Source organism: Balaenoptera musculus, chromosome 7 (genome assembly GCF_009873245.2).
Source record: "Balaenoptera musculus isolate JJ_BM4_2016_0621 chromosome 7, mBalMus1.pri.v3, whole genome shotgun sequence".
NCBI lineage: Eukaryota > Metazoa > Chordata > Mammalia > Artiodactyla > Balaenopteridae > Balaenoptera > Balaenoptera musculus.
The window spans coordinates 66,552,609-66,573,403 of NC_045791.1; the positions used below are offsets into that span (position 1 = coordinate 66,552,609).

The 20,795-nt window shown below is 34.0% G+C and overlaps 1 protein-coding gene across 4 annotated transcripts in view; it reads right to left on the bottom strand.

Annotated features, from left to right (window-relative positions):
- Window positions 1–704: 704 nt before the first annotated feature.
- The window catches only part of TFPI (tissue factor pathway inhibitor), a 70,018-nt gene continuing 49,927 nt past the window's right edge, over window positions 705–20,795 (bottom strand). For 2 of the 4 annotated variants that reach the window (XM_036858584.1, XM_036858582.1), the window contains 4 exons: window positions 20,451–20,627; window positions 19,654–19,749; window positions 4,220–4,399; window positions 2,485–3,539 (listed from right to left, as the gene is read on the bottom strand). In XM_036858584.1, coding sequence (XP_036714479.1) covers window positions 3,433–3,539; window positions 4,220–4,399; window positions 19,654–19,749; window positions 20,451–20,627 — 560 coding nt within the window. In that variant the 3' untranslated portion in view covers window positions 2,485–3,432. Of the gene's footprint in view, window positions 3,540–4,219; window positions 4,400–12,015; window positions 14,798–19,653; window positions 19,750–20,450; window positions 20,628–20,795 lie in introns of those variants that run through there. The other 2 variants (XM_036858583.1, XM_036858585.1) reach the window with 2 other exon arrangements.

The window sequence follows — 20,795 nt, forward strand, 5'->3', positions numbered from 1 at the left end:
TGTATTATTACTCCCTTTAAAAGTGGTCTGAATAATTCTAGCCAAGACCTCAGCTATGTGGTTAGAATAGTTCAGAGGTTGGGCCTGAGAGGCTGACAAGATCAAGGTTTTCTGTTCTGTAAAGCAGAATGCAGGGAAGGCAACTAAGATGTGTCCATGTTCAAGTCCTTGAGAAAGAACTAAAAGTCAAAAATTGGAGAAAGTAAACACAAATGCTAATTTCATAAAAACCAGACAAGAGCAGGAAGAGCTGGTGAAAAAAATCAGAAAGTCCCCTAAATAGTTGGTTACTTTAATGTCATTTTCTTCCTTCTTCTGGTATAAAAATTGGACAGGCCACCTTCAATAGTCAGGATTGGAAGTCATTTATATAATATATTGTCATATGATATATATTTAAATATATTATCATATTTGTACAATTATATGAGATGACTGGTAGAAATATATATGGAATGAATTAAATGTAGAATATATGGATTATAAGGTATAGCAAACTAATTTGCTGAGTAAGAAATCATAATACATGGATGCCCATTTATAACTGAAAGGATTATTAGCAAATTCCAATTAAAGGAGGTAAGTAGAGTGGAGCTTGTGGAATAATTTTTTTTCTTTGTCTTAGAACTCTTTATCTTTGGAATAACTGAAGAGCATTAATTTTTATTTTTTGAAGTATAAAAAACTCATGAGTTTAACAGTCATACTTTATTATTCAGGATAATATATTTTATTTCTTATATTGTAAAAAATAAAATCATTTGAGCAATTTTCAGCATACACTGTTAATTTTGAACAGAGAATAAACAAAGTCGGTAAATAAGCATTATATGCTGTATAATGTAATTCTATATAAAATTCACAGTTAGATGCATTTGATTATGCAAAATAAGGGAAAACAATACCACCAGCGACAATCTTATTTAAAAACACAGCAAACATAATATTCACATGCATTAAACATTGCAAACCATCTCTCAGTGTGTATCTTTCTTGACTAAGTAATGAAGCCATCAATAGTTGTTGGCGAAAATAGTCAACTCACCAATGTGCTGTTTATATGTCCTTGGTAGCAACTTGCAACTTGACCTAGGGAGACTTTACCCTTTACTTAAAGCTATTGCTATCCAGGTATAAAAGACAACAGGAATATTTCACAAGAGATTTTGATTTCCAAAAGTTCCAAATTCCACAGCAGAGACTCAATTTAAGGCAGTTACTTATGTACTGAATATTTGAAATCAAGATATAAAAATTTTCTCAAGTGAACAAATTGACACTATTTTGTAATGATATAATTTTTATGCCACAGGGTGTATATTAGAACTTTTCATATTATGCCTCAAAATACAGTGATTTTATAGTTCACATCAGCTGTACCCTGACTTCCATGAATGGTCTGGAGGGGATCATATTTTTAAATAAAAAATCAGCATGAATAAACTAAGTAATTAAACATATATTCAGTGATCAGTGAATACCACTTTAACTAAATTGAAATAGTCATGAAAGAGTAGTGTATGTAAGTCCAAAAATATATATAAATATATCAAAATTAAATTGGGGGATGGGGTGGGGTTAAGTACCAATTACTGAGTCATCAAAGGATTTTGAGTGGTGGAGAAATATATGAATTAATTCTTAAGTTGTTGCCAATGTTTGGGGAAGGAAAAGGAGTGAATAGGTAGAGCACAGAGGATTTTGAGGACAGTGAAAATACTTCGTTTGATACTATAAATGGTGGAATGATGTCATTACACATTTGTCCAAACCCATAGAATGTACACCAAGAGTGAACTATAATGTAAACTATGGACTTAGAATGATTATGTTTTGTCAATGTAGTTTCATCAGTTGTAATAAATGTCCCACTCTGTTGTGGGATGTTGATAATGGTGGAGGCTATGCATGTGTAGGGTCAAGAGTTATTTGGGAAATCTTGAAATGTCCTCTCAATTTTGCTGTGAACCTAAAAGTGCTCTAAAAAAAATAAAGCTTAAGAAAAAATTTAAAAAAGAAAAGAATTAAATTAATAATGATATGAAGAATGAAGTAGATGTAAAAAGCCTGGGAGTTAGATGAACTTTATGAAAAAGGAAGCGTTAGTGTTTAGAGACTGATTGGAAGTAGTATATGAGGGAAAATAAGAAATCAAAATGGGTTCAAACTTTCAAGCCTGAGGAGCAGGCAGAATTATGATACTATTGCTAGAGAGAAGTAATTAAGCTAAACTAAATGGATAAAGTGGTTAGTTGTTTCTAGATGACAAGTTCAAATTTAAATGTGAAATTTGAAGTGAACATCATAGAATCTGAAATATCTAGAAGGCTGTTAAGATGTCAGACTGTACATGACTCAGCAGAGAAGGAAAGGTATAGATCTGGATAAAGTGAATTAACTCCAGAGAAATGTTAGTTAAAAGATGAGAGTGAATAACACATATGTTTTCTAGTAGAATCTTCCTTGTTGATAATTTTCTCTTCCTTTTCTACAGAAATAACATGACTTTGTTTTAAAAGCATGAATTACTGGTTGCTTTGTGTGCAAAGCCTAATTATAAATGAATAGGTTTCAGGAGTTTTAAATATACTTGCTATTTTTGGTAAGAGAAAATTTTGTCAAGCAATAAAATTAGGAAGTACATAAACAATTTCCTTTTGATTGCCACTTAGAAATTCCCTTTCCCACCAAGTTTTTTCTTATCATGATCTGTATTTAACACACAGCTATTCAGCCATCTTTACTGATATGATGAGCCATAAGCAAATAAAAGTTAGTTACATCAATCAAAATCAGGCAGGCACATGACGTAGAGTTGACTTTCTTTGTTCAGATATGGTTTGGCTCAAGATTGTTCGAGGTACTGGTTAATGCAAAAGGAGAAAAAGTATGTCTAGGGAGGGAATCACATGACAGAATTCTGTTATTACCAGCTCTTTCCAAATGCACAATTGAGTGATCTTTATCAGAAGAAGATGCTTGCCACTATTTTAGATGTGAAACCCCAAAACCACTTGATCTTTAATAGTTGTATTTCTTAATCTGGACATAGGCTATAAAAAATATAATCGTACACATGATCAAAACAAATAAGTGACAACATATTCTCAAATAGGATGATCACCAAATGGTAAAATGGACTGATTTGATGTCAGTAGTATTATAAATTGTAGTTAAATGGCAGATAGTTAGAAAGGGATTGAGAGAATAATAAGTTCATAGTAGACAGTTAATAAGTTACAGCCATAGAATAAGCAATTTGACCAGATAAGAAAAGGAACTCTGATGCAAATGCATTAATAGCAGGTAATATATGCATAGAAAATTCATGAAAAATTCATTAAAAAGATTTCAGGAGAGAAAAAAATAGGAATCATAATGAAAAGTTTTATCCAAAATATTTAGTAGAAATAATGTTGTAATGTAACAAATTTATATCTTTTTAACAAAAATTTCTTCATATACTATTTTCACTGGCTGCTTCTTTCTTTTTCTTTTGGTTTTAATTAACTCCCCTTTTGATATTCTTTGGATGAAACCTAAAAAGGAAGATAAATAAATTTATGCATGATAAAGTAACAAGATAATAAAACATTTAATCTAAGATTTCTTCAAATTATCTTTTAATGTTTAAAACCAAAAAACATGTAATTGGTTTAAAAGTCTTTAATTTGTCTATATCTTTGTGTAAACAACCTCTTTCTAAGGATGTCACTTTGCATAAATGGGTAAATGTTATTGATTTTTATTATTCACCTTGAGCTACAAAATAATACTCATTTTATTAAACTGGACATGTGACTATATATGGTTAGTGGAGTTATAGATTTTTATTTACATATTAATACTCTATAAATATGCATCATTTTTATTGTCAGAAGAAAATAAATACATTAAAGTTTTGTGTATTAGAAAGCTTAAAGATATTTTGGTATAATCCTTTAAAATGAAAGCTTAGTATGTAAATATTAAAAGAATAAAATGTTTTGTTTAAAATTGATTTTTTTCTATGAAGACACATTAAAAGGAATTACAGTTAACATATCTGGCAATATTATCAAAATGTAGTTGAAAAGGGGACACTTAGTTAAATCACAGTACTGTTTCTTATCATAAACAGAACTCATTTCATACTTTCATAGATTAAAATTCATTCATAATTTCAATATAATTATTATCTTAAACACTAGTGAATTAATAGGAAGAATGTCCTCTATACCTTTTTTACAAGTCTTAAGACACGCTTTTTTAGAGGTAAAATTGTTTTCATTCCCTCCACATCCACTGTACTTAAATGGGCGGCATTTCCCAATGATTGAATTGTAGTAGAATCTGCTCTCATTGGCTTGACATAATCCTCTGTCTGCTGGGCTCAGACACCAGGAGGGGCCATAAAATTCTAAAAACATCAAGAGAACATGGTAAGCCATATATGATAGTTAATCTGAAACTTTCATATTTATTGTTTATAGATTAGTCTTGTGGCATGTTTATGTAAAACAGTAATCTGAATGAATTAAAGTAACAAAATTCATGTATTTCAATTCCAGGAAAATGTTTAACCAATCTCCAAGTGTCCACTGTACTGACACCTTTCTCCAATAAATGTAAAAGTAGGTACATTTGTTAAAGGAAAGTGCCGGGATTACTCTTTATGTGACAAAACTAGTTGTACATAATACAAACAACCACTATTCAACAACTTAATTTGTGAAAATTTATTAACCATACCAATTTTTTAAAAAATTATCAGTTTACATATCATTTGTTCATGAGTATTCAACTTTGCAAAAAAACTCCTGATGAGCAAAATCCTTACTCATTGTATGACACAAACTGAAGCTGAGAAAGAGTTCTTTCCCTGACTAAAGTTCTGAATGATATAACATATCACAATTTAAAGCGCAGGGAATCAGGTATAGCAAATTCTAACCTTAAGCTTTGGAAAAGGAGTTCAGAAGAGATGATCTGGCTTAGTAATAAAGTTTTCTTGTGAATTGAACCATCAGTTCTAGATGAGTTAGATATTTTTGCAAAGGAAGGAATATTGCTAAAGGCAGGAAAGATCAAACATTTACAGGTTTAAACCAGACAGACAGGCTGGTCTGTCAGTGGGACCAACCACTTTCAAAAACAGAAGGAAAAAAAAATGCAACCAGGGTAATGAAAGGATAACTCATTTCCTTAAGGCAAAGCAGAAAAATGGTTTCAGCCCAATGATAATTTTTAGCTCCTTCTGGAATTCCTGTCAGTGAGGGAAAGCTGGTACTCTTCAGTAGCAGAGCTAAATTGCTTGATATTATTGGTAAACCAATACTGCAGGTAAGTTGGTGGATGGTCAGGAATCAATAAATGAGAGCTTTGGTGGCTTTGCCAAATAGTGAGATGTGCTACAGCAAATGCAGATGAAGAGGATTTGCTAAATGTACATCACTGGTAGAAAATAGAACTTCTTTGAGGAATCCAGTAGCAATGAAGGCAAATAGGTTGTGCAAAAAAGCAAGAAGTGGTTTGATGGCAAGTGAACCCCAGGTGAATAGACTAAAAGAGAAATAAAACAACTTGAGAAAAAAATGAAAAAGATCTTAAATTGATAAACACAATTTTATAACCTCCGGCCTTCTATGTATTTAAATATTAGAGTGTCTTGATATAACGTCTCATGTAAAGAGAAATTCTGGAAAATATAAAAGAAGCAGTGGGAATACTATGGGAAGAATTTCTGATAAAACATTTTAGAAAGGTGACATTTTGTGTCAATTCAAGAATTGAAATCACATTAAAACTTTTTGTATTATTTAGTCTTTGACTAGGTGTGTAGACACTGATTTTAAAAGAAACTCCTAGGATCTATAAAACTAAAACATCATTCAAAATCATGTAGTCTAATTTATGTTTGGCCTCACCCCATTTGGGAGTTATAGTGCATGATTATTGCCATCATAAATCAAATTTAAAATGTACTTGGTGAGAATGTGTGCTTAATTTTTTAGAAAATGTCAAGGTCTTTTTGCCTCAACAATGGCTCATGTAAGAGGAAATTTCTAACAACCTAGGAGAGATATGTGGTAATTGAGTCCAATATTGTGCAAGCTTTTCCAATAGGTATGTTGTGGATTCTCATCAATCCACAGCCAAGAATATGAGATGATGAGATGGTTATCAGTTGCCACCACTTCTAATTCCATGAGTCATCCAAAGTCATCACCTATGTTCAGAAACAAATGAAATACCCCACAAGCAATTAGCCTGATTTGAGAAACAGAGAAAACAGAGGAAATTGCTATTCTTTGAACAATTATCCTCAGAAAGCACCCACAGATGCTTCATAGTATATGTGTAAGTATGATGATATGATTTATACATCAATTTCACTTTAGCATTTTGTACACAAGATGTCATTAGTCCACAGTAAGTTGAAAATAATAATATGGATGTACTTGTAAGTTGTACACTTCTTTTCAAATGTTAGTTATTATGTCTTAATAGCAATGCCCTACCTAAAGTTCCTTATTCCAGGACAGAGAGAGTTTTCTGATGACAGGGAACAAAATCATCCTTCTTTTTGCTTACAATCTAGAGTAAAACTGGCCCCATAACAAAATCAATTCCATTTCAACTTGAGCAAAAGTTGGCTTGGTAGGGCTTCCCTGGTGGCGCAGTGGTTGAGAATCTGCCTGCCAATGCAGGGGACACGGGTTCGAGCCCTGGTCTGGGAAGATCCCACATGCCGCGGAGCAACTGGGCCCGTGAGCCACAATTACTGAGCCTGCGCGTCTGGAGCCTGTGCTCCGCAACAGGAGAGGCCGCGATAGTGAGAGGCCCGCGCACCGCGATGAAGAGTGGCCCCCACTTGCCGCAACTAGAGAAAGCCCTCGCACAGAAATGAAGACCCAACACAGCCAAAATAAATAAATTTTAAAAAAAAAAGATATATTAAATGTGCACTTACTGACTTAGAAAAATAGTCACAATTATTAAGAGAGGAGGCACACTTTAAAAAAACGACATGAATAGTATTAAAAAAAAAAAAGTTGGCTTGGTATATCTGGGGCTACAGTCCCTAGATTAAAGGTAACAAGGGACGTGTCTCTGTTATCACAGGCCAGGAGCCTCAAACATCATGTGAAAGCTGGAACCAAAACGATCTCTCCAGTGGGATCTGAAACCATGGAGCATACACCACAGTTTTGGTGGAGAGATGTACCGGAGCTTCTGTCTTCCTTTGGCGACCCAGTCTTCCAACAGTTTGCCACTGACCAAATCTACTCAGAAGCCAAAGAAAGAGCATGAAGAAGGCAGGGGATTAGTTTGAAAGCAAACAGACAGTTGACAGCACAGATCCATCAAAGAGAGTTTTACTTCCTGTTAAACTGTCCCAGGCATCAGATTGCCTCTACCCGAAACTCTTTGTGACTTCTGAATCAGAGGATGTGTGGAATGCTGCTTTCTGACAGCCTGGCATCTGGTGTGCAGACTTGAATTGTCCCTCTTACTGGATAGCAGCTCCCTACTCAGAAAGGGTCTGTCCATGACTGACCCGATGACAGTTGTTTGTCTATCTCATTTGTTTGTCCTGTTTTAATCACTACCTACACAGATCATCAAACACAACTCACATTTGACCCAGGTCAATATAGAGAAGTAAGAATATTTTGATTAGGGGGTTAAACCTTGAAATTAATCACTAAGAATGTTGTGTTTTAAATTTAAAAAATTATGTATTTAATAATGCAATAAATTATCATCAGTTGGGGAGTCGTCATAACGTCATTACTCTTCAGAAACATGAATTATACCCACTACATAAACTAATCTATTTCTCCTAAAATCATTTAAACTCTAAGCAGTTAAGACTATAATTGGGTTATTTTAGCATAAACAACAGAATTAAAATAATGAAGCAGATGGTTTCTCAAGGACATTTTAGCTACAAGGATTTTTTGGGTCCTTGATTATCATCTGATTCAATCTCCAAAGGTGAGGAAATAGAAATTTTTTTGCCCCCTGTGAGGAGATAAGCTTGACTGTTTTCAATTAACATGTTTATTCTAGATAAACATAGGCACTCACCTATTCAAAATCCAGACTTTGATATCTACAGTGAAAGAAAATATAAAGGTTTTGAAGTAGTTGCACAATGTGATGTTTTGGTCTAGATTATAATTATTCACAGAAATTTAAGATCGAATAAAAAGACGCTAACCTGACTTCTGTTCCTTTCCAAAGTAATTTTTTTTTTTTTTTTTTTTTAGTGTATTTATGGCTGTGTTGGGTCTTCGTTTCTGTGCGAGGGCGTTCTCTAGTTGCTGCGAGCGGGGGCCACTCTTCATCGCGGTGCGCGGGCCTCTCACTATCGCGGCCTCTCTTGTTGCGGAGCACAGGCTCCAGACGCGCAAGCTCAGTAATTGTGGCTCACGGGCCTAGCTGCTCCGCGGCATGTGGGATCTTCCCAGACCAGGGCTCGAACCCGTGTCCCCTGCATTGTCAGGCAGATTCTCAACCACTGCGCCACCAGGGAAGCCCTTCCAAAGTAATTTAATAACCAAATGCATTCTGTCTTGATCTCGCCATGAATAACAATTTGGATAGCTTCCATTTAGAGGGTCTATGATAGATTTCAGAATTCAGGATCCACTTATATTCTGCCAGGAACTGCCATGATGTAGTATGACTGGTAAACTATAAGGTGATGCTCCAGAGCCAGTTTTATATGTAAAGTGGCTTATGCAATTGCTTTGAAACTTATACAGTAAACTTTGAATTTTGTACTCACTTTGAATCTTTACTATGGTGTCTCTCTTACTGTCCCACTTTACATGCCTATATTTAGGCTTTTATTTTACCAACCAACTTAGGTTTTAGGAACCACCTCATCACTTGTTGAATAAATTATTTTTTGTCTTCTGAGATTGTTTTAGGGAATTGAATAACAAATCTTTCCTTTGAACAACAAATTCTTTTTTCCCATAATTTTATAGTGAAGAAAAATATAAAGATTTTTCTTTTCTAATTACACTTTATCATTGTAAAATGTTGAAATAATATAAAAGTATGACACATATAAAACAAAAGTTCTCCATAATTTGACCCTTGCCCTTTAAATCACCACCAGTGGTTTGGGAATATCTTCCCCCAAATCGTTTGCATATGCCAACACATATTAGTATACTGTTTTGTCTCATTATTAGATTTGATAATATTTTCTGGCTTGTTTCCACATTTCTTCATCTGTATACCTCATTCTTTTTAATGTATGCACAGTATTTAATTTTTTGAATTGACTACAGTATATTTAATCCATTATTGTGTATACATAGATTACTTCCTTTTATTTTTTTCAGTTCCAGACAGTGGCTCATGAACATCCTTATTTACTGGTTCAGATACATCTAGGAGATATTTCTAAAATTAGAATTGTGCAAAAGCTATATTCAATTTATAATTTGGTAGATGCTGTTGACTTTTCCACTAAAAGTTTATATAAATTTATACTTTTACAATAGTGTTTAAAAGTGCGTAAACAATTTAACAAAAAGAAAAGTGCCTGAAAGTTTTAACAAACTTGGACCTTACTGCATTGTATTTATTTACCATTTGTTGCTTTTATTTTCTCTTCATACCCACAAAAGTGGAGGTAATTGCTCATTACTCAAATGTTCTGCAAATATAATTTACAGAACCTAAGGTGCCATTGATTTGAAGATGCACCATTATTTTATGCACTGCTTGTAAAGAAAAAAAAATACAATTACACTGTTATATACCATAAGTTACAAGTTTCATCATGATCTGAACCATGTTAAAACATGGAAAAATATGTACCTCACAATCAATAAAACATTATAGTTTATCTTTTTGTGTCAACACACCAAAATTAAGCACATACATATATACATATATAAACACACACAAAAAGCTGAGAGGGTATGTAATCAGTGGGAAAGATGATCACTGTAGAGATGGTTTTATGAGGTAGGGAGCTTAGAGTTTACAACTCTGCAAAATAGATTCTTTTGTGCTAAGCCTAGTCTATACTGCTGGGGATCCTCCAGAATCTACTTTTCCAGTATTTTATTTACTTCATGATGAGTTGGAAACAAAAATAGCAAAGAAATAGTAAAAGGAAATACGTTAGAATATTAATGGTGAGTGTCTCCGCATAATGCAAATATGGCTAATTTTTTTCTTCTACTTTTGTATTTTTTGCAAGTTGTCTTCAATTATAATGCTCAAATTATGTAATAATAAAATATATTATATAATAAATATTAGAGATATTATATAATAAAAATATTTTTAGGGGGATCCCAGTGTTATGGGGGTCACAAAGAAAGGCTAGAGATTAGAATCTATTTCTGATTAGGAATGAAGAATAAACCTGTCACCTGTAAATTTACTATTTACAAATAGTAAATTTGTACTACAGGGAAAGCATGTATCTCCATTCACTAGGTAGAACTGGTGTTAAATGGGTAGAAATTGACATACCATATAGAAAAGAGGGCAGGGAATGGGAAAACAAGCACTATAGAACTTATTTTTTCTGTGTGTACTGGGCCACTTAGCTGAGGGTGAAATGTAAAAGGTAAGCTGCCAGGGCACTTGAAACTGAAAGGTCATGGGGAAATAGACTGTCAGAAAACTTGCCCAGACAAGGAAGCCCCACAGATTAAAAAGGAGGAAGGGAAATTAGGTAGATATTTATTCGGTTGGATTTCCTTGCCTAGATACTGCCTATTCCATGGACAAAGTTCACAAAACTATTTTCATCCAGGGATTTTTCTAAATAAAGCCATAAAGGAAGAAAGCCATAGTAAAATCACAAATTATGAGACTCTTATGAGTAAACTTATACTAAGATAATTATACCTTATAATACATTAGAAAAACTTCATATCTGCAACATTGCAAACCCTATAAGATTTTAGTAAAAGGTGAAAAGTAATGCTTATTTAGTCCCTTTAGTCCCTGAAAGTCAGCTTTCAAGGAGGAATGAAATTTTAATAAGCAAAGGAGGTAGAGAGAATATAGGTGAAGGAAAGCACAGGTCCGAATATTCCTGGTTTGTTGAGGTACTTCGCAAACTCCAAGCTATCTGAAGAGTGGAGTGCATGGAGAGTATAGTGGGACACAAGGCTGGAAAAGCAGATTTAGACAAAATTAAGAAGGTCCTTGAATACTAATATATTTGGTTTTTATGATGTAGACATTAATAAATGACTGAACATATAGAAGGATGAAAGAGACAAATTCTGATCAATCTTTATGCGTGAAACAAACACAACCAGGCATGTGTCAGCTAAATCCAGTAGGAGACTTGCAATAGAGGAGAATATAAGATAACCCTAACTAAAGCAGTTACAGTGGGAATGGCTAAAATTAAGCACCAGAGTGAATGCGGGTAGTGAGACAGCTAGAGAGAAGGTAATTCTAATACCTCTAGACTGGTTGACTTAGAAGATGGAATATTTCTAATGTATTATGAAATATAATTAGAGTATAAAATATAGTCAATAGTTTCAAAATTTGTCATTTTATCATGGCTTTCTTTCAATGTGGCTTTACTTAGAAAATTCCCTGAATGAAGATGGAATTGTGAACTGTGCCTATGGATTAGCCAGCACCTAGGCAAACAAGTCCCAGACGTTAGATAGAAGATGGAACCCAGGTTTTGAGAAGACAGAAAATTTTAATTTTGACAAACCTTCAATGCAAGTACAACATCATGACTCTGTCCTCCCTTCATCTATGCATGCCCCTATTTCTCAGGCATGCCTGTAAAAGACAAAACCACCCTCTTATTTATTATTATTAGACTCCCAGTCTGCATGACAAATCCTGTCATATAGAAGGCACTCAATTATTATTGAACTGAATCGAAATTTAGAAATATAACAGATCTGTACCTAAAGTCATAAGATAAAGTTGGAAACACAGGTTTGCAAGTCCTCTGATTAGAAATAAGACCCAAAGACACGAAACACGTATTGGTATTTTATAATTATGTTTGAATTTTACAAGTGCTTTATGTTATTTCAGGTAATCATAGTATTAAGTATATTAAATACAGACACTTCAAATCAAGGTTACATACTTTAGTTGTATTAAAAATTATTACTAATAAAGTACATACAAATGATACCCCTGATTATTTTATTTTTTCCTGCTTTAAACCTCTGTTGATACTGGATAATCACTGATACCACCATCGTGAAAAATTCAAATATTAATACCTTTGAGCTCTTATTTGTGCTAAACACTGGGTTAAGATAAGTCATTACAATCTTCCCCGAAATTTTATGAGCTATTACTCTTCACGTGTAACAAATGAAGAACCTGGGGCTGAAAGTTGTGTAATTTTTTTCAAGGCCACAGAGAGAGTCTACAATAGCAGAATTGGAATTTAAACATCTTTCTGCCCATAAAGCCAATGTTCTTAACCACTATGATACATCTTCTGAAAACTAACTAGAAAATAAAAATAACTGAGCAAATATATTTTAATAATTATCAGGTAAAATGAAAGTTGTCACAACTTATCCTTTATGTTTCATTCTCAAAGTCTCTCTTCTTTGAAGCTCAGATTCAGTATGTCTTAGAAGCTTCTTACCCTCAGTTATATGAGTGGAGTTGGAATTTATCAAGTTTGAACAGGAGAAAGATACCTAATCAAAACAGGTCATCAAACAAGGAGGCTGAAAACAAGTTTTGGGAGAAACAGTGCTGAGCCAAACAGTATTCAGAGAGCTCAAACATTTGAAGGCGAGAATTATTGAGTTGGCATGTTCAACCTGGGCAGATTCTAGAAATAGACCAAAGTTCCAGGATTTTATGCCCTCTCTGATCATATTTGCACTGGCCAGTTGGATCCATTTAATAGCATTAAGATGTGATAGAAAACTAGAAACCTCATTCTGTTGTGTCCCTAGGAAAGATAAAGTTGGCATTTTCCTAAAATACACATTTTATATCAATGCTTCTCAAATTCATTCCTGCAAAGATTGTCCAGCATTCAAATAGAAAAAGGGCAAAGACTTACACGCAACATAGAGTAGCACAGGGTTTTCTAACCTATTCCTATCTCATTCCTAACATGTCCTATAGCAGTCCACACCAAAATCATATTATAGGGATTTTTCCTTCTTAGCAAAAAAACATGTGCCATCAAATAAATCAATGAATTAGTATTATTAATTTATTAGTTTGTAGTTTGTATTGTATTCATTTGTGAATAAGTTTTGATTTATAGTTGTGTAATGGTCACATGCCAAAAAAGTTTATTCCTACCATCTTACTTGTTCATATAAAATTAATGTCATTCAAAATAATTTGGTTTTCAAAATGGAGGTCTGTGAATTTTCTCTTTTAAAGGTATCCGTATATTTTGAAACACTTCTCTGGAGGAATCTTATGACTGGGGCAAAAAATTTATCCTTGTTAAAACCAGAGATGGTCCAGGAAGAAAAGGATTAGCAAAAGTAGTCAGTGGTCACCTAGAGTGACTATATTCAGACGGCAGCACTCTTGGCAGAGATGAAGTGCTACATTTTTGTTTCTCACCAGCTCTCCTGCCAGGAAATAGTAGGTCTGATGAATCCTTACCACAAGTTGTTATTAATTTTTGTAAAGCCAGCTTCAAGGTACCTGATTCACCGTGCAGGAATATTTAGATTATGAGGGAAGTTTCTGTGCTTCTTGGTTTGAGAACATAGTATGAAAAACAGGATACTTCTCTAGGACTATGGAAGTGGGTTGTTGATGAGTGGGGTTTTCCAGAATTGTTGACACTGCTTAGTGATTGATTAACTGTGGTATACAGCTAAGTGTGTAACTCTTTAGTTGATGGAAGTTATTTTCTTTCCAAAAAATTTCCATGGTTGTAATATTCTCCTTTATGTAACCACATCTTCAACAAGAGGTCGAATAGGTGACAACATTCTCTTGCAAGTCTGTAAATTGACCATATCAGTAATGGTGTTTGGTGTCAATCAGGCAATTTCTGAGCATAACACCTCTTCCAGAAGGCTAATGATAACCAAAATTTTTTAAAAGATGTGTGTGTATGTGTGTGTGTGTGTGTGTGTGTGTGTGTGTGTGTTTTTCTTTTCTACCCATTTTTTTCACATATATATGGAATCCGGCCACTAGGTCATACAATGAACACAGTCAGGAGAGAGATAGAGTTCCAAGTACCCAAATGGCCTTTAGAATACCATCCAATCATTCTCCCTTGACCTGGAGGCTGCCAGGAAGCCACATGGGACTAGGTCAGGTATATAGATGTTCATTTTCTTAACTAGCAAGTACCAGACTGGGTTGGCAATAGGCTTTTGAAGTCTACTCAAAGTTTTTTTTCCAAAATATCATATAGCTGGTGTAGTTCCAAGGCAGCTATTAAGAGCTGATATACAGAAGCAAAGGAAGCTATGAACAGCAGAAGGATAATCCACTTTTTTCATGAATGAGTCAAGTCCACTCAGAAGGCCCAGTACCAACATGAACACTTGAAAACATTAGTTTTTCTTTGCTAGTTAGATGTTTATCAAAGAGATATATTGAGAGGAATATATTAACTCTATGCATATAAATATTAAAACTTTATTAATAGTATCCTATGGAAGGCATCACATATACCATATAAATATTAAAGAAATACCAAAAAACAATTACTAACATATGCATAAAATTCTGTGTAATCTTAAAATGAATATGGATGCATGAATGCAGATGTTCAGAAAGACTTGGTAAGTGTGATCAGCATTCTTCCAACCGTCATTTGTTCTTTCTGTTGTAACTGTGGATTACAAAATTAAGAAATAAAAAAAATATGTCTTCTATCCTGTGCCTAACAGTGGGATAAACACTAGGGGAGGGAAGTCTACAAAATATATAATCCATGGTCTCTTCCTTCAAAAAACTTGTAATCTAGTCAGTGAGGCAGAGCTGACACATCAAACAATATAAATATTAAATGAATCAAAATAAAAAGCCAGGGGGAAGAGAGAGGAAGAAGTCTTCCTTATGGTGGTAAAAAAGCAGCTTAGGGGCTTCCCTGGTGGCGCAGTGGTTGAGAATCTGTCTGCCAATGCAGGGAACACGGGTTCGAGCCCTGGTCTGGGAAGATCCCACATTACGCGGAGCAACTAGGCCCGTGAGCCACAACTACTGAGCCTGCGCATCTGGAGCCTGTGCTCCGCAACAAGAGAGGCCGCGATAGTGAGAGTCCCGCGCACCGCGATGAAGAATGGCCCCCGCTCGCCGCAACTAGAGAAAGCCCTTGCACAGAAACGAAGACCCAACACAGCCAAAAATAAATAAATAAATTAAAAAAAAAAAAAAAAAAGCAGCTTAGATACGATGAGGAAAGCCAGTGAGTTTTAGGTGGGAGAAAGCAGTGGATAACTTGTATTTAATAATAATGAAGAGAGTGGATAATTTGTGTTTAATGACAATATCTATTCTGAATGGACAAAAAACTTTTTTATTTATAGGATAGTGAGACAAAATCTGGAATAGGTAGAGAGCTAACAGATAACAGACAAATTTAAGCCAAGTGGATGAGGCTAAATTAACACAGGGGAAAAAATGTATCCATTAAGTTAAAAATCTTTTCTATAAAGCAAGAGAAATATGTAAATTTGCTTGACTCTAATATAATGAATATATCTAAGTAGGCCAGTTATGTCAAAAAAGGTCATATCTTATACATGTTATATATATAGCTCTCTGATTCTCCATCTCTGTCTTTTATGTCTATACATATATACACATATACATAAAATGTTTTAGTTGACTTATGCCTGATATATGACTACATTAATAATATATGTAGTATATCTGAGTTATAGCTGACCTCTGTGATATCTATTTATTTATCCTCCTTATCTACCTATCTAATGTCTATAACATCTGGTTTGCCTGAGCTAGTATTAGTTCATGCTTATTTTTTTGGTATATCATGTTCTAACATATTGTGTTTTTAAAAAATTCAAATATGTTTTAAAATAAAACTATAATATTTATCCACCAAAATGACAAACACAATTTTCTGTCTATATGTATATATTTTAAATAAATAATTTTTTTTTTTAGCATTCTCCTTTCATTTCTATTAGCATTCCAGTTTGGTTGACATATGATTGTTATAATCTAAACATGAAAGATTGATAGTTGAATGAAACAGGTTAGACTGAAAATGGAGAAGATGAGAATGGACATTTCATCAGAAAAAGCAATAGAATTTAATGACTGATTAGAACAGAAGTGATTAAAAGAGATTACCAAATACTCAAGCTGAAATAAATGGAAAAATGGTGGCAGAATTCTGAAAATTTGGAAAGCTGGAAATACTGAAAACTATAAAGAAAAATTTTACAAATAAAATTCTTTTGGTTTCAAAGCCCCATGATACTTCTGCATGCCAATATTCTCAATTTGTTTCTAGGAAACACATTTGAACTGTTTAAGTTTCCACATATGTATTTAGTTCTATTGTGAATTCTCTTTTAAAGGTTAATTGTAATTTTTTTACTGTATGTGTACTGAAGCACTTTTTTGAATAATTAGAGATTTTATAAGTGGCTGAAATACCACCTTTTCCTGCAAATGGGAACTTACAAAGAGTTGTTTTACAGATGAGAAACTAAGGCCTGGAAACTAAAGCTTGTATTGCTCTGAATTACATGGGTAATAATGATAAATCATACTTATGTAGCACTGAATAGGTTTATCAGGCACTGTCCTAAGCGAGTTATGTATATTGACTGATTTCACCTCACAATAAAACCTATGAGGTAAGTACTATATTATTACCATCCTCATTCTGCAGTGGGAAAAAATAAGGTTCTGAGAGGTTAAGAATTATCTTAAGGTTGCACAGCTGGTAAGTGAAAGAAATGGGATCTGAGACCAAGTCTTCAGGCTCAGAGTCATTTCTCTTACCCACTATATTTTAGTGCCAATCCCAGCAGGAAAGTCAAGAAGAACCAGTTGTGACAGTCTTTCATTCTGAAGATCTTACACAGAACTGCATACATTTAGAGATACTGTGTTAGAATTATTTCTCTCCCACATGTACTGAGCACATATTTATTGTAACTACGAGGAGATCCTCACAATTCAGGACCAAAAATCAAAATCAAATAATTTGCTCTCACTTCTGCACAGGGCCATGCTTAAAAAACATTTATAAAAACCTCTTTAAGGAAGGGCAAGTTTCAACATTTGAGGTCACCTATGTAGCCTATTAATATTGAAATATGGAAATGAAAGGAGAAAATTAAACCTCAGTTGTGCTTAATAAGCATTCAAATATCTTGAGTCAAGAGGGTTCACTGGGACTTCGCTGGTGGCACAGTGGTTAAGAATCCGCCTGCCAGTGCAGGGGACACGGGTTTGAGCCCTGGTCCGGGAAGATCCCACATGCCGCGGAGCAACTAAGCCTGTGCGCCACAACTACTGAGCCTGCGCTCTAGAGCCCGCGAGACACAACTACTGAGCCCGCATGCCTAGAGCCCGTGCTCCGCAACAAGAGAAGCCACCGCAATGAGAAGCCCGCGCACCGCAATGAAGAGTAGCCCCCGCTCACCGCAATTAGAGAAAAGCCCATGCACAGCAACAAAGACCCAATGCAGCCAAAAATAAAATAAATAAATTAAAAAAAAAAAAGAGGGTTCACTGGAAAAAATATATTCTCATGCTAATTTGCAATATTATGGTTGAGAATAAATAGCAATTAAAAAAAATTACCAAACCATTTTCCAGTAACATTGAACAAAATTTCTAAAATGTTTTTCTATTATCATCAGAAAGAGAAACATTAAAATTATACTTATAAATATTTCACTTAATAACAATAACACAATCTAGCTATATTTTTGGAATATTCAAATACCTAAGGATTATTTTTAATACAAAGAATTTTAAATGAATGCTATTCTGTTTGTATTGTGGGGCATGTTCTTATTCCTGTACACTGCATCAAAACCTTAAAGGATTTACATCTTTTCAAAAGAACCTAATATCCACAGAGAACATTACACATTTGCTAAAACCTTGAACAAGTTTTTACATAAACATAGAACTGTATTTTCTTAAATTATTATAAAATGTATTTATATAATTGCAAGCAGTGACAGATGTAATACTTCACTGCTCTAATTATAAAATCTAAAGACCTGAAGGCATTTTGAATATACCAACTCCCTCTGAAATTTTGCATGCTCTTTATGACACTGCAAGTACTATTGGAACACTATTTGAATGCCTACAATTTGGGGAATTTAGTCACTGAAGCACTCATTCATTTTTGAAGACCTCACATTAAAAATAAACACTTTACAGAAAGAAATTTGTACTTCAGATTTCATTTATTAATTCTGATTCTTAGGCTGGGTTGAGGGAGATAAGGAACAGGGGGATGTGGACAGGGAAGACTGAAATGGAGAAGATTGAGTGAGGCATGTACAGAATTTAATTTTCCTTTCACATGACAGTGTTTCAAGTACTGAGAGTATATATAATGCTCTCTCTTAGATCTCACATCTCCTTACACTTTCCAGTCCTTCTAAGTCTCAGTCCAGTGACTTCTAAGGTATGGCATTCAGGGCTGAAGCAAGTCCACAGACATCATCAGGTCAATGTAGGACTATATTCCTCATTCTAGATAAATCACAGTCAACATTTGCAGTCCCTTAAATCCATCTGGGCAGAAGTTTTGCTTGCTTGTTTGTTTTTTGTAAAGAAAGATGCTCAAAGACATTCTGGTTCTGAACCCCATCCAATTCTGACACATGGCTGGGGCAGAGAACCTGTGCCCCAGACACTATGTCTCTTTTTACCCTAAGGCTGCAATTTTAATAGCCACAGAACTCTCAACACATGCCAACTTTACGTTTAACACTTATACGGACTGCTTATAAGCAAAATCTCCAATTTCTGAATAAGCACTAGTGATTTTTTAAATTTAGAAAGAACCTTACATTCATCCCATTAACTTTCTACTTTTAGGTTGTTTCTGTCTAGATATCTGTGGTGTCTGGTTATGTTTTCCAGTATTTTCACTATTTTCCCAGCTCTGCATTGTTGTGAGCATATTTCCTGTATGTTTGTTTAAATTTGACAAATATGTTGACAGGACAGAGTCCAGAAAAGTGTTCTGCATACATCCAAAATAAAATTCTCTCAGAGTGACATAGGCTCATGGATGGTTAGTCACCGAATTCCTAATCTGTCCTGTGACTAACACCAGAGACCTTCTCCAATGCTATGCTCAATTTAACAGCACTTTAGGCTGCTTTTGACACACTGCTGCCATTACAATGATTTACAATTAGATACTGAGGTTGATAATTCCTAGCATTATTTTATAAGATAAATTTCGTGCAGAGTTAAATATCATGTAAAAGTTTTCATGGGATATGTAATCAAAAGCCTACTACAAAGCATACTTTAAAATAGATTAGGAAAATTATCACTTTTCTGGGACAAAAGGTCTTAAGCAATTTTGAATCTCAGTATTTCAACACACCTATTATTAAATAACAAAAGAAGTATAATTTTCTAAAAAGCATAGTTCTCATATACATTCTATTTCTATTGTAACCATGATAAAATTTTTCTGGCAGCAATTAAAATAAAAGAGAGTCTTACCGAAGAAGCTGGGTACCTTGGTAGGCTGGGGAGTCAAGGAGTCGTTATTCACAGCACCAAGCTGGGTTCTATAATCATCCACCTGGAAATCATTCACTGGAAAAAAATACAGCCAATTAAAATAGAAGACATTTTCACAAGCTCATAATTGTGCACATAAAGCAAAGCACAGAAGTTGTGTTAAGAAAAGTAGATGTCTAGAAATTTTATTCACATTGGTATGTTAAATTAGTGAACAGTGAATCTTTATATATCTTTATATCTCTTATATATATAAGATATATATATCTTTATATATCTTTATATCTTTATATATATATCTTATACGATAATATTTCCACGAGTAACTTTGTCAAAGTTCTTTGTCAAAACAAAAAAGGTAACAATTAATGTTTAAGTCACTCCTTTAATTAATTTTAGGGTCAGATAAAACTGACTGATTTTAGGTGGTAGTTTCCAAAGAACCACGTGCTCTCAAATTGTTATAAGCCTAAGGGATTTCAGCAGTCCTACTCTTGTGCCTAAATTGTACTACAGTATTCTCAGAAAGGAAAATTAAATAATGTAACCTAAAGACAATTTCTATGGAAATAATTTCCACTATAAATTTCTTAATTCTCTGTTTCTTAAATAAACTAACATGGTGACTAATTTCTATCAGATTAAGAGTGACTACAGTGGATCTTCATTTGCATGGCTGCAACAAAATCTGGGTAAGCCTGAACATCCTCTAGGATGCCTTATTTTAAAAAGAATGCCTATAAAATGAAGTAAAAGGAGATGAGAAATGAACGTACATGTGTCCTCACAGGTGTCCTTGCATTCTTCCAGTGATTCAAAGTTGTTGAGATTGCCAAGGCACCCACCATACTTGAAGCGTTCACACTGCTTTGATTGATTGTTATAAAAATACCTAGTAATATAACCTCGACAGATTCCAGCATCTTCTTCCAAAAAGCAGAAATCTGGCTTTTCTAGAAATTATAAAAATGTCAGAAAGCAATATTCCTTTTTGTGAATAACTTAATTATGTTAATTAAAAATATAAATGGTTAAGTTGAAGTTATTTAAGGAGTAAACATGAAAAGATAAAGATAAAAGGTAAAATATAACTTTATCCACAACTATACTATATCTACTGT